General features: G+C 35.0%; 1 protein-coding gene across 1 annotated transcript; it reads left to right on the forward strand.

The window, feature by feature from the left end:
• The first annotated feature begins 4,072 nt into the window (after nucleotides 1-4,072).
• LOC104220432 (V-type proton ATPase subunit a2-like) lies at nucleotides 4,073-16,164 on the forward strand. Its single transcript, XM_009771304.2, has 18 exons — nucleotides 4,073-4,399; nucleotides 5,367-5,411; nucleotides 8,894-9,016; nucleotides 9,151-9,258; nucleotides 9,382-9,492; nucleotides 9,576-9,749; nucleotides 10,062-10,199; nucleotides 10,949-11,056; nucleotides 11,199-11,306; nucleotides 11,418-11,566; nucleotides 12,759-12,912; nucleotides 13,163-13,323; nucleotides 13,403-13,609; nucleotides 13,880-14,063; nucleotides 14,149-14,232; nucleotides 14,344-14,537; nucleotides 15,559-15,618; nucleotides 15,753-16,164. Exons 1-18 carry the CDS (start codon nucleotides 4,253-4,255, stop codon nucleotides 15,955-15,957), a joined length of 2,460 nt encoding a protein of 819 aa, XP_009769606.1. The 5' UTR covers nucleotides 4,073-4,252; the 3' UTR covers nucleotides 15,958-16,164.
• Nucleotides 16,165-20,498: the final 4,334 nt, after the last annotated feature.

Here is a 20,498-nt window from a genome sequence, read left to right on the forward strand (position 1 = left end):
TTTATGTCATTTTGAAGAATATGGATAACATTATTAGATCAATTTAAACTCTAGCAGAGTTTGCAAGAAATATACAACCACAAGAAGTGGTTATATTTCGTATATCTCATTGTAATTATATTTTGTTAACTACCAGAAGTGGTATATGCCTATGATCACCAGAAGTGATAATTTAGGCTTTCTATGGTTACAATTGAAGATAAGCTACATAAATATTCTCTATATTAAATGCACGCCTCGATTTGCTCCTGAAGTAGTAAATATTTTAAAAGAAGTTGAGGCATCACAATTTGATGTGATTAATGCGCATTCAGATAATTATGTTCGATTTCCTGAAGGATGAGAACTTTTGATAATATTAATCCATTCCCTGAAGTGAATGTGACAATACTAATAAGTCGGGTAAATATGAACGCGCTCTTGATGTGAATACATTACAATTCACCTCCAGAAGAGTTAATATAATTGAGAGAATATATACTCAATATTTCGTATTTTAAATTTGCTCCTGAAGAAGTAACACAATTGAAATTGCCTCCTGAAGTGGAAAAATATTATGAAGAGGAGTTTTCGTGTGCTTAAACAATTGTTTTACATTGTTTATTTGATTGTGATTTTCTCTCATGACACCAGCAGTGTCTGAGCAATATTTGATAGTACAAAATGTATCAACAACTCCTGAAGAGCTAAATGTTTGCCTAAAGAATACATGACACCAGTAGTGCCAGATAAATATTAGATTGTGGATAATAAATGAAGGCTCTCGAAGAGCTTATATACAAATATGTCATTCATATTATATGATTATGGTCAAAACATATGTTGTAGTAAACCTGAAGTTTACTAATACAAATGGCTATCATATTGAGACTACAAATGATTGGAAGATTGATAATCTTCATGTTTCCACAATCATAGGGGGTAAAATAATATGTATGTGAGAAGTTACCCGCCTTATTCTTTAATTTGTACTATATCATGTATCACAGTAAACCAGAAGTTTACTAAAGCAAAAGTTTATGCCATAGTAAACCAGAAGTTTACTAAGAGATAACACATGACATGATAAACTTGAAGTTTTCATTTGCCATTTTTAAATGAGCTATTTGAGAATTCAGATAAGCATATACTAAAGAACTAGAAGATTCTTCAGGAATTCTCATGTGTTGCTTGTTCTCATAATGAATTGATTATACCAGCTAAAGTTGGGACTAAGACCCCTGATTCTGAAATATATAAAAGGTGAATATGGGCCCGTTCACCTATCATGTGAACCACTTATAGGTGCATATATGAGATGGTTACATGTGTAATTATTGTCAACCTGCAGTTTGGCATTTGGAATTGCTTTTCTCGATTAAGAGCATAATTTTCAGATTATGAAATCAAGACAGTTCATCTTGATAATGCTGGTTTATATCCAAGTTGGTTTAGCATTGAATACCTCCTATTAATGGCTAAACCATTGCTTATGAGAACAAAGCTTCATGTGTTGGTCTAAGATTTTCTAAATTGCATATAGCAACACTTGTATGCATCAGATCAACAATATATGATAAGTCCTCCCTTCACAATTGGTTTAGGATCAGAAACCAAATATTTTTACTATCTTTTGTTGCGTGGTATATGATTAATTTCTCTACCATAATACACAAAGATATGTTTCCCAAAGATGATTGGGGATATATGTTAGTTTTTCTAACATTTGGGGGATGGAATAAACAGTTGAAAAATATGCTATATGAATCGAATTATCATGATCCTCACTTAGAAGATAATTCAAGTCGAATGCCAGAAGCATTTGCTGATCCAAAATTAAATATCATATTTCAGCTGACAAATGCTCCTATTAAAATTAAAGTCCCTGAAGGATAGAGTTTACTGTACGCATGAAGCGTGGTAGACCAATCGGTTCCAAAGGTAACAATCCTTGAAAAATAGTAGGAGCTAATGATCAAAATGATCATAATGAGGAGGAAATAAGCTCTAGAAGAGCCCACGACATAACATTTCATGAAACTCCCGAAAAAGTTCAGGTACCTGAAAATAAAGAAAGTGATGAGATCTCCACAAGTTATGTCGCTTCGGAACTGACACAAAATGATCGTCGACGATATATTTAATACAATATAGTGCACAATATTGTAAAAGATTGTGAGGATCGGACTAGCAGTCCAGACACTTGAAGATGTCATACCATTTAGATACAAGTCTTAACCTATATGACTTATTTGGCTAAATCTATATGAAGATCCTTGAAGGATTGAAAATGCCCGAAGCATATAATTCAAAGTCTTGAGAAATGTACTCGATCAAATTATAAAGATCTTTGTACGGTTTAAAGCAATCTGTGCGCGTGTGGTATAATCGCCTCAGTAAATATTTGCTGAAAGAAAGTTACATAAATTATGTTATTTGTCCATGTATTTTTATAAAGAAAATGTCATCAAAATTTGTTACACTTGCTGTTTATGTTGGTGACATAAATCTTATTGGAACTCCGGAAGAGCTCCAAGAGGGTCTTAAAAATACTTTTACATGGACAAAGTGTACCCATTAAGTACACCAATGAATATTCAATCACTTGAAGTGAATAAGGATCCGTTCCAACCTCTAGAAGAGGATGAGGAGCTCCTTGGTCCTGAAATACTCTATCTCGGTGTAGATGGTGCACTTATTTATCTTGCTAATGCTAACAAAAGTGGTGCAGATCGTATTGGTAATGCAGATGCAGGTTATTTATCCGATACCCATAAAGTTCGATTTCAAACCGGCAAGCAGGGAATGCATATGATTGAGATCAGTGATTCATTCGAGAAACATGTGGGTTGGAATGTGATAAAAGACCCACAATATTATACGGAGACAATGTTTCATGCATAGCACTATTAAAGGGAGGATTTATAAAAGGAGATAGAACGAAGAACATTTCACCAGAATTATTCTACATACATGATCTTCAGGAAAATTGTGACATTGATGTGCATCAAATTAGTTCAAGTGACAATCCAACAGATTGTCTTTACCAACATCAATTTTTGAGAATATGGTATACAAGATTGGAATGCGGAGACTCAAATATTTGAAATAAGGTTTTCTTCAGGGGGAGTAAAATGCGCGTTGTACTCTTTTTCCCTTACTAAGGTTTTTCCCACAGGGTTTTCCTTATAAGGTTTTTAATGAGGCAGCCAGCAATGCGTATTACTAAATATGTGTACTCTTTTCCCTTCACTAGGATTTTTTCCCACGTGGTTTTTCCTAGTAAGGTTTTAATGAGGCACATTATCTTTTAATGAACATCCAAGGGGGAGTGTTATAAATATATTATATTATGGATGTTCATTTAGTACTCCGTTGTAAATAAGCTTCCTGAAGAAGCTTATCCATATGGGACTCCACCGTAAATATGTTTATCTATTTAAGTACTCTATTGGAAATAAGCTTCCTGAAGAAGCTTATCACTTCGATACCCGGTTATGGATAAACATTACCCCCGGTAGAAGATTATCCATACCGGGTATAATAAGCTTATCCTTTCAGTACCCAGTTATGGATAAACATTACCCCCGGTAGAAGATTATCCATATCGGGTATAATAAGCTTATCCTTTCAGTACTCCGTTATGGATAAATACTATCCCCGGTAGAAGATTATCCATACCGGGTATAATAAGCTTATCCTTTCAGTACCCAGTTATGGATAAACATTACCCCCGGTAGAAGATTATCCATATCAGGTATAATAAGCTTATCCTTTCAGTACTCCGTTATGGATAAACATTGCTTTCAGTAGAAGATTATCCATATCTGGTATAGTGGCACCTTACACAACAACTTCCTTTCTTCTATAAATAGAAGAGATTTCAGTTCATTATGTACATCAGTTTGAATTCGAATAATATAACAGTTTCTCTCTATAGTTGTCTTTACTTTACCGTCTTTATTTTATAACATGTATGAAATAAAAGAAACAACAACGGAAATTTTGAACGCGTTATTAGGACGGCGTCGTTTGGAAGATCTTATTTATACAGTTTTGGAAGATGCAAGATCTCAGAGAATATTCGTTGATGATTTACGACTTTATAACGTACCGAAAGACTACCGGTGAAAGCTAAAATCGAAAATAGATCGTCCGGCGGAATTCCCGCCGACAGTAATTTCGTCGGAGGGATTGAGAAAACAAACGACATTATATGTTTGATAAATTTACATTTGCATATATTACTTAACAATTATAAGAAAATCAAACAATGGTAGTCGGAGGAGAAGGATGTTGTCCGACTATGGATCTGCTCCGATCGGAACCAATGCAATTGGTGCAATTGATTATCCCGATGGAATCCGCTCATCGTACAATTTCTTACCTCGGAGATCTCGGTCTCTTCCAATTCAAAGACGTAAGCATTAAGCAAACACATTTGGTTCATATATGAATATGTAATATACCTATATCCCTACATATTTGATTATTTGTTTGGGTTATTCGATTTTCCTGTATGTTTTGTAGCTGAATGAAGAGCTGGATACGCGTTTGATTTTACGTATTTCATGCATTATACAGTAACTTTGATTTTGATCATTGCTTTTTTCTTAGATATTACAACATTTTTCATAGCTGAAAGGCTGAGCTCGATACAGGATTTTTCATACTGATACGTCAAATCATCTCATTTTTAGTCTTTAATTTAGACATCAGTTGCTTAATTATTAGAACAAAATTTAGGTTTTCAAAAATTACATATCAGTAGTTCAAGTTCATTTTGTTTTGTTATTGAAAGTATTGCAAAAGGTGTATGATAATTTATAGTCTAGCAAAGAATGTGTGAATTGTGATTCCCCAAAAAGTGACCTTTGAAATAGAAGGAGTTACTCTTTAAGGATTCTTAGTAGGCAAATTGGTTTCTTTCTGAATGCAATTTCTGTAGTGTTGGTTGCGGAAGGATTCCTTTTTATCTTCCTTAGTGTAATTTCGAAATTTTGTTAGGAAAAAATAGCATATACTTTCACCTGTGAAAACATTGTCATCTTTGCATACCTTCAATTTTTCTTAAAGGCATCAGCCTATTGCCAGCTTCTATTCCTTACTGCAATACAGTGTGACTATGCTCTTTATATTCTAAGCCTGTCTTTTCCTATCTGCTTATCCTGGAGGAACAATTTATGACTGCATGAGTTCCGTTTTCCAAGGGGTTTTGCTTTCTTTCTTCTTTCTTTATAAGATGATCTTGGATTTATGATAATCGATTCTCATGGAATTTTATGTTTCATAATTATGCACTAGTCTCTCTCTCTAGGTCTGTCTGTTGCTTAAAAATCTTAGAACTATAGAATGATTTGTTCCCCCTTGTAATGCTTTTTTTGCAGCTTAATGTGGAAAAGAGCCCATTCCAGAGGACATATGCAACCCAGGTTCGTTTTATCATTCTTGTTATCTTCTTCTTTTAAATTCTGTTATGTCTTGAAATTGAATAAGTTTAATTAGATTTTGGTTGTCCATAGACGTGTTCTGATACTTCCATTTCAGTGTGTCTTTATCAACTTGTACTACTGTTGATGTATGTTAAGCAATTCGCTTCGCTTCGGCTGCACTTCAGTGAAGATGCTAAGGCATAATATTTAGAAAAAACTAGCCAGACCAACCGTATTGTAAAGAATTTACGTCAATTTATGTGGCTGAGTTTTATCTTGTAGAAAGCGACAGAATAGCAAAAGCAACTACTCCTCAATCCCAAGCAGTTTGGGGCTGATTATATGAATCATCTTTGGTCATGTTGCTCAATTAAAGCTTATCTAAGTTCAACAGTATACAAAATAAAAAGAAAAATAAAAGTAAAAATTGTAAGAAGTTTTCTACATTTTTTACTAGCGTATAAATCTTCGGCATGATTGAAGAACTCTTGGAAAACAATGGACTTAAAGTAAACTTGTAAAGGGCGATGCGTACTGAAAATATTGTCAAAACTTTATATTAATTGTAAGAGATAGGAATAAGAACTTAAAAGTTTAGTGCTATAATAAATCTAAATACATCACATGGAAGGAAGTTGTCTCGAAGGACCTATAATTTCTAGTGATCCATGCAGATTTAGCAAAATATATGGCACAATGGAAGAAGATCTATATAGGCAATACATATTAGTTGAGAATATGCTTTAGATGTCAGCACTTTTACTATAGGTCCTTATATCTCCCTATAAGTTGTTTAGCCTTTTAGAGATTTTTAGGTTTAGAACTTATACATTAAACTTTTTATTTGTATTTGCATAATATTGGCATGAGATGAGTTGAAATGAAGCAATGTGCTCAGTGAAGATTCACCAACTTGTTTGGGATCGGGGCGTCATTTTTGGTGTTTTATAATAAACCTAGATACTAAATTTGAATTGTAAGCTTAACTACATGAAGGGGAGATTTGGAGCAACGGTAAAGTTGTCTCTGTATGAACTATAGGTCACGGGTTTGAGTCGTGGAAGCAGCCACTAATTCTTGCACTAGGGTAGGTTGTGTACGTCACACCCCTTGGGGTGCTGCTCTTTCTCACACCCTGCTTGAATGCGGAATTCCTTGTGCATCTGGCTGCCCCAAGGTTAATTACATCTTTATACTAGAATCAGAGATGGATGGATTTTGATCTAGATAGACATAGCTTTTACTTCATATATGTACTCAAGCTTGCCCAACACTTTCCAATTATGCTATTATTTTTCTTGTAAAATATAATTTTCTTTCCCCGCAGTTGTATATTCGTGTTTTTAGAGCTCAAAGCCTTCTAATATTATATTACATTATTGCTCTTTATGAGTTGAATTCATGAAATTATTTTAAGTAATATTTTAATTTGTAATTTAACTTTAGTTTCAGTGGGCAAATATTTTCCTAAAGCACCTTCCAAGCTTTCAAAATCAAGTTTAACATCTCAAAGTTCATCTAAATTGGAAGAAAGGATCAATGGGAAGTTTAACATCTCAAAGTTCATCTAACTTGGAAGAAAGGATCAATGGGGTCGAACCATGTCTATACAATGAATGAATTATTTTAAGTTCCTTGAAACTTATTTAAATTTGGTGGTTGTGTGATGCCTTAACTAAAAAATATATTTAGTACTATATTGAAGTTTTATAAAAATATTTCAAAAAGTGAAAACTCGTCGAGGAAAGTTATAGTGATGTAGTTATATGTTTTATTATTATAATTTGAATCTGTTTTTAATATGGAGTTGTTATTATATTTGTTCAATCATTCACTTCTTTAAATATCGACACCGCTTGCGAAAAAGCCTGTGTACGCCCCTGGATTTCACTATAAGTAATCCCGGGATTGTTATTTTTTTACCACATTCAACGTGGATTAATAATACTAGGATTAGCTAATCCTTTGATAAAACAACCAAACTAAAAAGATGTTCTTTCCAACTTTCCCCAAGGTTGTTCTTCCAAAGTCCTTTAAGAAGGCCAAGGTTAAAATTAGCAGGAAAGTTTATCCAAGTTATCCAATTTCAAATCAAACACATGTTTTAGATTATGCACCATATATTTTGTTTTTAATTCAATGAACCAGACCAAACACCAAGGGGTCGTTTGGTAGGGCGCATAAGAATAATGCTGAATAGGGTGTATTAGTAATGCTAGTATTAGTTATGCTTGCATTAGTTATGCTGGCATTAGTTATGCTAACATATTTCTTATCCATTGTTTGGTTTGATGTATTAAAGCATTGCACAATTTCTAAATGAATTGTTTGTTTACAAAAATACCTTCAAAACCAGTCCATCACTTTGTCTTTTTAAAAGAAACATATGTTGAGGAGTGTTTTTATATGAAAAAAGTTTAAAAAAAATTATTTGATTTGTCTACCTAATTGTAGTATAAAACTGAATATTTATTTTTAAAAAAAATATATACTAAGTATTTATTTATTTACAAGGGATATAATTTTATTTCTCACTATTTGGATTATTTCAAACTTGCATTAATATAATAGCATATTTTAATTAAGCATAAATTGTGAAGGACAATTTTGTCTTTGACTAAGCTATTGCATGCATTAAAACCCATTGCACTGTTAATACCATGATTTTCTATGCATTAGTCATGCATAAGATAATACCAAATAGGGTGTATAACTAATGCTTGCATAACTAGTGCATAAGTTCAAAATGTGTACCAAACAAGGCATTACTAATACACAAAGCTAATGCATGCATCATTTTATCATGGTATTAACTAATATAATAGCATATAACTAATGCTTGCATAACTAGTGCATAAGTTCAAAATGTGTACCAAACAAGGCATTACTAATACACAAAGCTAATGCATGCATCATTTTATCTAATGCATCCTACCAAACGACCCCTAATACTAAAAAACAAAACACACCACCTTGTAAAAAAGAAACAACAAAACACTAGTACTAAATTATCCAGAGACTATTTATCCCAGTAGTAAAATGCATGCATTTTACTCCGAGTATAATGTTGTCCACAAACCAAATGACCCCTAAGTAGTAAATACATTAACATGGTAAAAACAGAACAAGTTTTTTTGGTTGGGTATGTTAGCAGAATACATTGAAGCAACAGCGTGACAAAGATGGCCTTTCTCTTCTGTATCATATAGGAGTTTAAGATAAATTGTATGTGTTCTTCCTCTTTCTGTGATTCACTGTGTAATATCTGAATGTCTAAATGAAGTAGTTCAAACTGACCAGACTTTTCATTAGCACTGCCTTTCTACTTCATCAGTTTGAAACATTCAATTTCTGAAACATGCTCTATTCAGTTCATATAAGTCTGAGTACCACTAGCATCATGGTTCAGATAAACTTCGCACCAATACTCACTTTCTATTTACATACTCACATTTAACTTATGTATGTATTTATTTCTATAGATTAAAAGATGTGGAGAAATGGCACGTAAACTTCGCTTTTTGAAGGAACAAATGACAAAGGCAGGGTTTACTCCTTCAACAAGGACAACAATGGGCTCAAATATTAATCTGGATGAATTGGAGGTCTTCTTATTTCATCTTCTTGGATTTAAGCCTTAGTCTTACCATGGAATGCTATTCTTCATTATTTCATTTTTACTACACTGTCAACATAATTCTGATTGTTGGCATGTTTAACAATTTTTGGGGATTGGAAGGTCAAACTTGGAGAACTCGAAGCTGAACTAGCAGAGATGAATACTAACACTGAAAAGCTTCAACGTTCTTATAATGAGCTTCTCGAGTATAAGCTTGTTCTGCAGAAGGTGAGGCATCTTTATGCTAAGTACCTCCGCCGTGGAACTACCAGGCACATATTATCTGATTGGCTAGCGTTATGCTCTTTGATGATGACTATGTTTAAATACAAGCTGTTATTGTTACTTCAGGCTGGTGAGTTTTTCCATTCAGCTCAAAACAGCGCTACTGCACAACATAAAGAACTGGAGGAGCATGCACATGGCGAGAGATCGATTGATAGTCCTCTATTGTTAGAGCAGGTACTGTTATATTGGCCTGGTTGTATTTTTCTGGTAGAGCTATAGTAGTTGTAAATTGATATGCTTTGTTTGCTTTTGTACAGGAAGCCTTTGCAGATCCTTCAAAGCAAGTTAAGCTGGGATTTGTCAGTGGGCTTGTTGCTAGAGAAAAATCTATGGCTTTTGAAAGGTTTCTTTTTCGTGCAACCAGAGGAAATGTATTTTTAAAGCAAGTGGTTGTTGAAAATCCTGTAATAGATCCGGTGTCAGGCACAGAGGTTGACTCCAGTACTTCACTTATTGAAAATGGGATGGGGCTCATACGATGCTTAAAGTTATTGTGCTTTCGGAATTGGATGCTTGGATTTGGCGTTTCTTAGTTTTCATTTACAACTATTTCGTTTTAGAAGATAAAAGTGTTATAAAGTTTGAAGTATTAAGTTAACTCCCAAATCCTCCTTGGAGGAGAAAGGATATAAAGACACCCTTATTGTTTATCTGATACCCATCTTCCTTGTTGGATGTACTTCATGAAATCTATGATAATCATATGCCTGAAGTGCTCTGAGCTTATTAATTTTTATTTTTAGGTTGAAAAAAACGTGTTTGTAATCTTTTACTCTGGAGAAAGGGCGAAGAACAAGATATTAAAAATTTGCGATGCATTTGGAGCAAATCGTTATCCATTCACTGATGACATTGGCAAACAGTATGAGATGATAACAGAGGTATGCCACAAATATCACTTTTTGGGTTTAGTTATGTATGCTTGCAGTGAATGGACTTCAATATAACCATATGATTGTTGCAGTTTGCCAATTATCAAACTCTTAGAACAGTTCTTGGTTATATTTATCCCCCCCGAAAAAGGGGTTCTTTCTTATATAAGTGTCACTCTGCTTCTATGATTATCTCCTTTCTACAATATCTAAAAGTACCAAATATCATTTTAGTTTCAGTTTTTATGCCTTAATCTCCCTGAATATTAGGAGGTTATTTCCATCAGATTTATCTTATTGAATTTTTGTAAGCCTTTGATGAAAGATATCATGACTTTAAACTCAACTGGATTAAAATTCATTTGGATTTCTGATATCTGTTAAAAAAGTATTCCCACCCTATCAATATCTGATCTTTTGTTCCACAATTCAAAAAGTTATTCCTTTACGTATCCAGTTATCCTTAATCTAGAAAAAGACTATTCCTCGCCCTTGCCAACCTGTCAGTCTGCTTTAAGGCCTGTAACCTTACAGAAAATCATTTCAGCTACTGTCGATGCAAGTTGAGGCAATGACCCATGTATTCTCTATTTCTACCCAGTTAACATTTTTTTTCTTAATAATATTCATTTGAAAAACTTCTTTGGGGTACTACCATAACATATTACTCCAGGTGTGCAGCGACTCTTTGTCAAAGGTATTTATCTTGGTATTTCTGTATAAATTTTACCAAGTTGTTTCCCTATTTTGACTCATAGGTATCTGGAAAACTTTCAGAGCTGAAGACCACTGTAGACGTCGGACAGCTACACCGGGCAAATCTCTTACAGACCATTGGCTATGAGTTTGACCAATGGAACCTTCTGGTCAGTTTTTATGTTTCATCTTAGCGATCTAGTAGGTTAATGGGACCACAATTTTTATTATTCAAGTGGTCAAAATTTGTCGGTTGGACACCTGTACAAGAGTTACATTGTCTCTGAATTGCATCCCTTTCTACTTGTGAAGGTGAAAAAGGAGAAGTTTATTTACCATACACTAAATATGCTCAGTATTGATGTGACAAAGAAGTGCCTTGTGGGCGAGGGTTGGTGTCCAGTTTATGCGAGCAGCCAGGTGCAATTCAAATCAAACCTCCCCCCCCCCCCCCCGATATGGTTCACTTTCGTGTTTGGTCCTCCATTATGTAATTATTAATGTTAACATGCTTTCTTTGGACGTCTGCAGATACAGAATCAATTGCATCGAGCAACTTTGGATAGCAACTCACAAGTTGGGGCCATATTCCAGGTGTTGCATACCACAGAATTGCCACCTACATATTTCCGTACAAACAAATTTACATCTGCCTTCCAGGAAATTGTTGATGCATATGGGTGAGTAATAGTGATTTGTTTGATAGTTATCCTGATTGACAGACCAACAACAACAACAAGAAGAAACCCAGTAGTTTCCCACAAGTGGGGTATGGGGAGGGTAAGATGTACGCGGCCTTACCCCTACACCCGAAAGGACAGACCACATACATGATTAACATCAAAATGAATACTCATCCTTAGGAGAAAAATAACCAAAATGAATAAACAAAAGTAGGAACATCCAGTCATCAAAGTACATTTTCTTACTCAAACTTTGGGTTGTGATGCCCAGTCTCAAAACAGTTGATCTTTCTTGTTGCTTGTGCTGTCTAAGAGTCTGCAAAATTCATTTCCTCCAAATGGTGCTTGATGTACTCAGTATGGGGTCAGAAAGTGCATAGGGAGTTATTAGTTTGAGACGATAATTTTGAGATACATAAAGTGCCTACTTTATATCATTGGGATGACTCATTATCAAAAAATATCATTGCGATGACTCTTGTATTATACAAAATCTGAATCAACCTCAAAGCACTGGAGTCCCTCAAGAATTCAACTCAACAAGCTAATCAAGGTCTGAATACAATGATTGTAAATGTATCTTGAAGCAGATAATTCGATATAGGTTGATTTTCAGACATTTAAATCTGCTCATTACAGAACAACGAACCCTAATATTCAATGTGCCCATATAAGGATAAATATGAAGGAATAATGGGTCAAAAAACAATATGTGGGCTCTGATAGTAGCCATTCACCTTCAAAAGAATTTGGCTTCTCCATTTCATTTCCTGCTTGCTCCTCTCCCCATCTGTTGACGAAAGGAACTTACTGCTCAGTTTGACGTTCCCCCTCATCCCACTAACTTCTTTCCTTCTGTCTATAGATGAAACTTCTTTTTCTCCTGGTCTTTTCTGATTTAACATATTGAGATATAAACACTCAGAATTATGTTTCTAAAAAAATGAATAGTTAGCTGGTTTCCTCTAATTGCTTATCCATATGACAGACCATCATAGGTTATGACTTCCAATTTTCAACATTAATTGCTCTAGCAACTTGATTTTTCATCTTTATGACCATGACCATGAGAGAAGGTCGTTCTTGATCTCCTGCAGATCAATATTTTGCCTTCTTACTATTTATTTGACTGGAGTACTTATGATATCTTCACTTCCGTAGAGATCCTCTGATCTTTTGTTCATTACAGTGTCGCAAAATATCAGGAAGTAAACCCTGGTGTTTTCACAATAGTAACTTTCCCGTTCCTCTTTGCTGTCATGTTTGGAGACTGGGGCCATGGTATATGCTTGCTTCTTGCAACATTATATTTCATCTTACGGGAGAAGAAGCTGTCTAGTCAGGTCAGTGCTGAACCTCTTTTCTGAAAAGTATCCAACTGTTCTCTGCATATTTCTTTACTGTTCTCAGTCCTTATGTGTACCCTGTTTGATTTTTAAAAATATTGCTAAATCATGTTTTGCAGAGAAAATAAAGAGCTAGCTGTGTATGGTTAATTTGGCATCACCGAGAAATCATGTTCTATAAATTTGTTAATCAGTTCACAAATTTTATGAGAATTATATGCTCATTCAATTTGTTTTGTCATAACAGAAGCTTGGGGACATCATGGAGATGACTTTTGGCGGTCGCTACGTTATTATGATGATGGCTCTGTTTTCAATATATACAGGATTCATATATAATGAATTTTTCTCTGTTCCCTTTGAAATATTTGGGCGTTCAGCTTACGGTTGTCGCGACCTTTCCTGCAGGTAGGTGCTGAAGTAATAGTTCAGGTTCTCTCTGTTTTCTTAGTTGCTCCAGTCCTTGAACTAGTTAATTTTGTTGAAGGGATGCCACTACAATAGGTTTGATTAAGGTCCGCGATGCCTATCCATTTGGTGTGGATCCGAAGTGGCATGGTACCCGCAGCGAATTACCATTTCTGAATTCTTTGAAGATGAAGATGTCAATTCTACTTGGTGTTGCTCAGATGAATCTAGGAATCATTCTAAGCTATTTCAATGGGAAGTTCTTTAAAAATGACGTGAATGTCTGGTAAGCCAGATTACTTGCCTCTTTTTTTTTTGTTTTTTGTTTTTTTGTGGAGATAAGTTAAAGTATTACCGACCAAGATTACTTGCCAATTTCCTTGGTTGTTTGTCAGGACTTAATTCATTTAAAACTTATAAACAGCAGTTTCCTTCTCTTGCATCAACCTTTTCATTTCTTGATAATCTCTAACCTTGAGTTTGTGTAGAGTATTCATGTGCTATTAGAATTTAGCATGCCACTCTGCTATCAAATTTATTAACATGTTCTTTTCAGGCATCAGTTTGTCCCCCAGATGATATTCCTGAACAGCCTCTTTGGCTATCTTTCACTTCTTATTATTGTCAAATGGTGCACTGGTTCTCAAGCTGATCTGTACCATGTAATGATATACATGTTTCTAAGCCCTACTGATGATTTGGGCGAGAACCAGCTTTTTATTGGGCAAAAATACCTCCAGGTTTCATTTTTCTTCTTTAAATTAACATCTAACATGCTACAGAAGAGGCCATCTCTAACATCTGTTATCCTCTCTTCTGATCCAGCTTTTGCTAGTATCACTTGCACTTGTTGCCGTTCCATGGATGCTATTTCCTAAGCCATTTCTTCTAAAAAAGCAACATGAGGAAGTATGTCTAAACTCAATAAATGCAGCCAAATTTTTAGTGGTACTTGTTTGCTCTAGTGTTACTCTTCTTCTTGCATTAACTTTTATTCATTGTCACATCATGAATTTCCAGAGGCATCGGGGTCAATTATATGCAATGCTTGACAGCACTGATGACTCTTTTGAGTTGGAGACACACAATCATTCACATGGACATGAAGAATTTGAGTTCAGTGAAGTTTTTGTACATCAACTCATACATACCATAGAATTTGTACTTGGAGCTGTCTCTAATACAGCTTCATACCTGCGTCTGTGGGCCCTCAGGTGCGTATCTATCAGCTTGAACAACGAACACAGATATCAAGTGGATATCAGCTCTTATTTGTGTTAGGAACATTTGTGCATGCTTCAAAGGTGCTAAACCAGAATGGTTACATGAAATATCTTCAACTTTTGTTATGATGCTTTGAGAAGCTGAAAAAACTTAGTATCTTTAATCCTCTGGACGTGTTTGGCGAAGTGCTTTACTCTCCATTTTGAACCATGCTTATGTTTTCAATATGTCTTAAAGAGCTATGAAATCAGCTTTGCAAAAAACTCTGATTTATGAAGGTTGGATTGATCTAGCAGGCTTGATCTCGATGGGTTTGACATTTACCTCAGTTAGCTATCAGGTTTTAGTTGTAAACAAATTAGCCTTTAAGAAATCATTTTATATGACAGAAGCTCGGTCTGCTAACATTTTTTTGTTGTAAAGCAAATAAGTTTGTAATAGATGATTCTATATGACAAGCTTCTCAGGATACTCATTGCAAGGAAAACAGGGATTAAGCCGTACAAACTAGTTGGGTTTAAGGCTATTTGTTGTTACAGTTGCATTGGTTAGGTGCTTGACAGGAGTATGTTTACTCACCAATCTTAATGTAGGGTGAGCGTGAGTTTTAGGGAACAGTTAATTTTCCTGTAAAGGCAAATTATATAGACACGAATAGAGCAGCATGAGTATGGCGGATTCATATAATTGATCCAATTAGTATGGGATTGAGGAGTAGTTGATTGATTGATGATAGTTCGATGTGCCTTGTATGTCATGATTGATCTTATAGCAGTTTGGATATTTTGACTGAATTTGACATTTTTTCTCAGTTTGCTTTCAAATTTTAGCCTAGCTGTAAAGCGTATGAGTCAATAGGAGATCATCCTATCCGAAGCAGAAAATATTTAGCCCAAATGGCGATCATCCGAGGATTCTGATATTACCTGTATTTAGTCCCTTGCTCATAATTGAAGATTTTATCCATATTATCAATGTTTATTATTTTGTCTCTTTTCTATTTCTGTGCAGTTTGGCACATTCAGAATTGTCTAGCGTGTTCTATGACAAAGTTCTGCTTCTTGCAATGGGGTAAGCTTTTCTAGTATTTTCCCATAAGTTTGAACTGAAGAGATTATCCTTTTCTTTTTTGTTTGGGTGAAAATAAGACACCGTCTCATTGAACTGTGAGATTCACATTTGGTATATCTTGTGTTTTGTTACAGGTTTAATAATATCATCATCCTTGTCATTGGCATAGTTGTATTTATATTTGCTACTGTTGGTGTGCTACTGGTGATGGAAACTCTAAGTGCATTCCTACATGCCTTGCGTCTTCATTGGGTGGAATTCCAGAACAAGTTCTATGAGGGAGATGGGTACAAGTTTAGCCCATTCTCGTTTGGTTTGATTAGTGAGGATGAGGACTAAATGACATAGGAGGTTGTGTAAACGCTATGATTCATTGGCAGAACATGCTTCAATATTTTTTCATGCTATGTAGAACATTCTTGGTTACTCACCAGTAAAAGGTGAGTGTTAGGAAATGCCTTTTGTATCTCATGCAGTTGTGCAATTTGGTCGTTCTCAAATAAAAGAGCAGTCCCGTTATTAGAGGGCCTCTAGTTGCTTCTATAATGAGTCAGTTGTCTCTGTTTCTTGTTGTGGTGACAAGATCGATGACTGTTCTGACAGAATATCTCTTCTACTGATTAATACACTTAAAAATTGTTTCAATTTTTTCTACTGTTATGTTCTTAGGAATTTAGGATTCATAAAAAAGTTGATGCAGGGACGGTAATCAGCAAAACTTTGAAGATTTGTGTCAACCATGGCTGAATGACCTATTTCCAGAGAGAATTATATGGTAGTAAAATCTTTAGCCTACAGGCCACTGGGATAATATGCAGTCTTTGCCATCATTGACTAGTGGTATGGACTGGAGACAATGTAGATATCACGGCACCAACCAACAGATATTGGGACTCTGCAAATGTAGTAGTATGATCCATCCACTAAAGCTTTTCCTCGAACAGAAGAGTGGCGTAGCCAGCAGAGCTATAACCCAGTAACAGCACTGCATGAACCTGATGCTTAAAGCAAATATATGGTCATGAAACTGCTTCTATGTATTTGCATGAAACCCGCTTCGATATCCACTGCATTACACAAAAGATAGTTTGGTGGACAATTCATTCACAGTTGTATCAATCAACTGTGCCTCAATCCCAAACTAGTTGAGGTTGGATATATGGATCGTTTGTTATCCATTGCATTCTATTAGGTTAATTTCATCTCGATATTGGAAAATTTATTTGTAATGGTAAATCAAGAACCCACTAAAATCAAAGGTTCCATAATCTCGCACCTATTCCTATATGGACCTACAAGTCCTAAACTACCCCTATTGTTTGATAAATGATTTATTTTTACCCTTCGTTCATCTATCCGTCCAAAAATATATATCAAGTTATTTTTATTAATAAAATTGGCCCTCCTTTTAACGGTGTAACATGTGGGCCTTCAAATTAATGCACTGGCATATTTTTATTGGGCCACGTGGCTCTATGTTCAGAAATCAAATATGGGTATACCCCGACCTATTTGTTATTCAGGTTAAAAATTAAATGTATACTATTCCCCCTCTTGATTCTGCCAACGTGGCTCCATACCCCATTTCTCCTCCATCACCTCCAGCCATGTAAATGTCCCCCACACTCTCTTCACCCAACAAAGATATCTTCACCCGTAACTATGAAAAATTAAAGAAGCAAAATTTAAGTGTTCAAATTGTAATCGAAAAGTGAGGATTACAGAGACACATACAAAATATGCTTACATAAAGAATCTGTAGGGAAAGATTTGCGTTCTCTATTAGAATGGGTCCTTAAACCCACTAAAAGCTTTGAAAATGGTGAATGAATAAAGTTGCTCTTTTCCGAAGAAATAATCAGAAAAAGAACATAGAGAAACCATGACTGTTGCCATACAAATTCAATTATCTTCTTCTGTTGCTCTCTTGCTTCATGCCGCTTCTTGTGGTAGCAACTCTGAAAAATTTCAGGCCAACATTTTTCGGTAAATCTAAATTTTCAGACACGGCAAGAATTACTGAAACACAAGAGAATAAGGGTTTGATTACATTAACAAAATCAATTAATTAGCTTGCACCCTGTATTGAAGACCACCGCACTCAAAGACGCATGGGGAAGTGACAATAAGAAACAAAACGGAGGGAGAAAGAGGTTGCCGGAAAAGGTGTGTTACGGTTGAGGAGATTTAATTTGGTTAGTCAAAATGAGGAAGATACAAGGGTAAAGGGATTTAAAAAATGGGCCGGGTTCGGTTAATGGGGCAGATATTGTACCCATATATGATTGGAATTTTTACCTTCCTATGCCACATATCAAACCTTATTACCCTCCATGTTTAAGGTTAGAGATAATTACATTTAGTATACTAAATTACCATTTATATACCATAATTTAAAACATGGATATAATTAATGGAACATTTATTTTAGGCATAATTATAGGACCGTATATTCCCACGTTTCTCTTTCCTTTCAGCTCAACCCCCTCCCCACCTTTTACCTTTACCGTAACTCCCCCCCACGTTTTACCTTTACCCTTCACTCCCCCACGTTTTCTTCAGTTTTCTTCTATACAGAACAAAAGCTACCCACGTTCTTCCTTTTTCTCAATTTATTTTCACCAAATATTGAAGTTAAACAATGAAGAACATCAAATCTCCCAAAAAAATACATAAAAAATCTACAGTAGGTGATATCCCCTCTTTCGATTTGGGTGTTTTAACACCAAAATCACTACAAAAACAAGTAAAATCTACACATGCAATGGAACCTACTACTCACAGTTCATCTCCTAGACAAATCCGTGCCGAAATGCGAACAAAGAAAATGCACGATGTAGATGCTGGAGGAAGTGCTACACCAGGCGGCAAACAACTCAAAAGAAAGGGGAAAAAGGTATGTGTAGATGACGACTTTGTTGAAGATGTCCCTAAAATTCCAACAGTTAAAAAACCCAAGTTCCCTCCTACTTCCACAAAACAAAAAATGAAGAAACAGTCCAAAGAGCTCCCAAAATTGGTTCAGAATTTTTTTTTGGTGAAGGTAAACATTTAGTATTTTCGTTTCCATTTTTTTAGTTTTGTTTTGGATGTAAAAATCTCTGTTTTAAGTGTTTTGGTAAATTGTAGATTAGTTGTCTTAATTTTCTAGATTTTTTGTAGTTGTGGTTTAAAACACGGATATAATTGTAGTTATTTTGTAGTCATGTTGTAGTTATATTGTCCTTAGCTTTTAAATTTTGAAACAGAGCAGTAACTACTTTTTGCTTCCTGCATTTTTGTAGATAATGTTTATATGTGTAGATGTTTTATATGTTTTTGTAGTTATATGTGTGGGTTGGCTATATTTTTTTGAAGCAGATTTGTATGTATTTTTTCTCCCTGCTTTTTTTTTAGCAATAAGTGTAGTGATTATGTAGTTATATGTAGATATTATTTATATTAATGCTTAATTTTTATGCAGTTTACTAATGTGAAATAATTTATCATTTTGTGCAGAATGGACATTATTTTGCCCCACATAATGTGGATTATGGCGTGCTTAGATTCCACACTTTGTGTGATCCTAGCATTCCTAGCCAGATAAAAGAGTTATTGTCTCCAAATGCTTTAAAGCTTTTTAAAAACACTTGTTTTGGTTACTTACTGTCTCTCCCCTCCATTTGCATGCAAAATCAAGCTATTCATCTTCTGATGAAGTATGAACTGTCTAAGTCTAATGAATCATTTTTTTTAGTCCACTTGAAGGGGGAAAAAATTGAATTTTGCCTTGAGAGAGTTTGGTTTAATTACCGGTTTAAATTGTGTGAATAAGTTTACAGATTATGGATATACTTCTAGTTATGTTAGCAAGTTAATGAATAGCTATTTTCCTAACAAAAAAAGAGTAGATAAGTGGTATTTGAAAAACATAGTAACAAATAGATCTTGGGTAAACGATGAGGATGCAGTCAAGTTGTGCATTCTTTATCTTTTGGAATTTTTTGTTTGCCCTTCTGACAAAGATCATGTGTCTTTTATAGACCATTTTAGGTTCTATTTGGTAGAGTCTGTTAATTTTGAGTCATACCCATGGGGTATTAAATCGTTCAATCAGGTTATGGAATCTGTTAGGCATCGTCTAAATCCCTGTGTACATTCTTATCTCATACGGGGATGCTCATTAGCCTTGCAAGTGTGGCTTTATGAGTGTTGCTCGACCGTCAGCACGGAGCTTGCTACGAGGTGTTCTGACTCGATACCTCGCATATTAGATTATTTGAATTCTGACTTTGTATTTTAAGGTGTAGCTGTTTTGTTGATAATTGTAGTTACATTGTAGCTAACAGTAGATTTCATTTTATTTTGCAGCACATTGATGTTATTATGTATTACCTGAGAAAAAGAGGCAAATATGGCCCCAACCCCAACAACACTAGGTTTACAACAACCGATTGCTTGTTCAAGTCAAAGATTGTACAAATCTATGACAAGTTCATAAGTTCTCCGCCAGAAAAAAGTATTCGGTTATTAAACCCGATGATGATGTTGCAGAATATATTCTTGGGTATAGACTCCTTGCTAATGTTGCCTGGGATGAAGTTGACTATGTTATCATGCCCGTGAACATTGTAGAGAATTTCCATTGGTTGTTGATCGTTTTTGACATAGTGGACATGCAACTTTATGTGTATGATTTCATGGTGTCTTCACACCATCATAATGCTGTTGAATCATATGTTGATAAGTTTTCAATCATTATCCCTCTGTATTTGTCTTGCACTGGTATCTACGGGAAGCGTAAAGACATTGACTTCAAGACCACAAAGGTATACATTGAGAAACCAGTTACAGACCCTCTCAACATACAATGGATGGTTGCAGAGATTCCACAGCAAAAG

Source organism: Nicotiana sylvestris, chromosome 11 (genome assembly GCF_000393655.2).
Source record: "Nicotiana sylvestris chromosome 11, ASM39365v2, whole genome shotgun sequence".
Lineage (NCBI taxonomy): Eukaryota > Viridiplantae > Streptophyta > Magnoliopsida > Solanales > Solanaceae > Nicotiana > Nicotiana sylvestris.

Bases quoted from the DNA above. Each gene is read 5' to 3' on its own strand.
- LOC104220432 (XM_009771304.2), top strand. From the start codon at position 4,253: ATGGTAGTCGGAGGAGAAGGATGTTGTCCGACTATGGATCTGCTCCGA. The intron at 13,324-13,402 runs GTAGGTGCTGAA...ATTTTGTTGAAG, and splicing joins TGTCGCGACCTTTCCTGCAG to GGATGCCACTACAATAGGTT. The intron at 15,619-15,752 runs GTAAGCTTTTCT...GTTTTGTTACAG, and splicing joins GTTCTGCTTCTTGCAATGGG to GTTTAATAATATCATCATCC.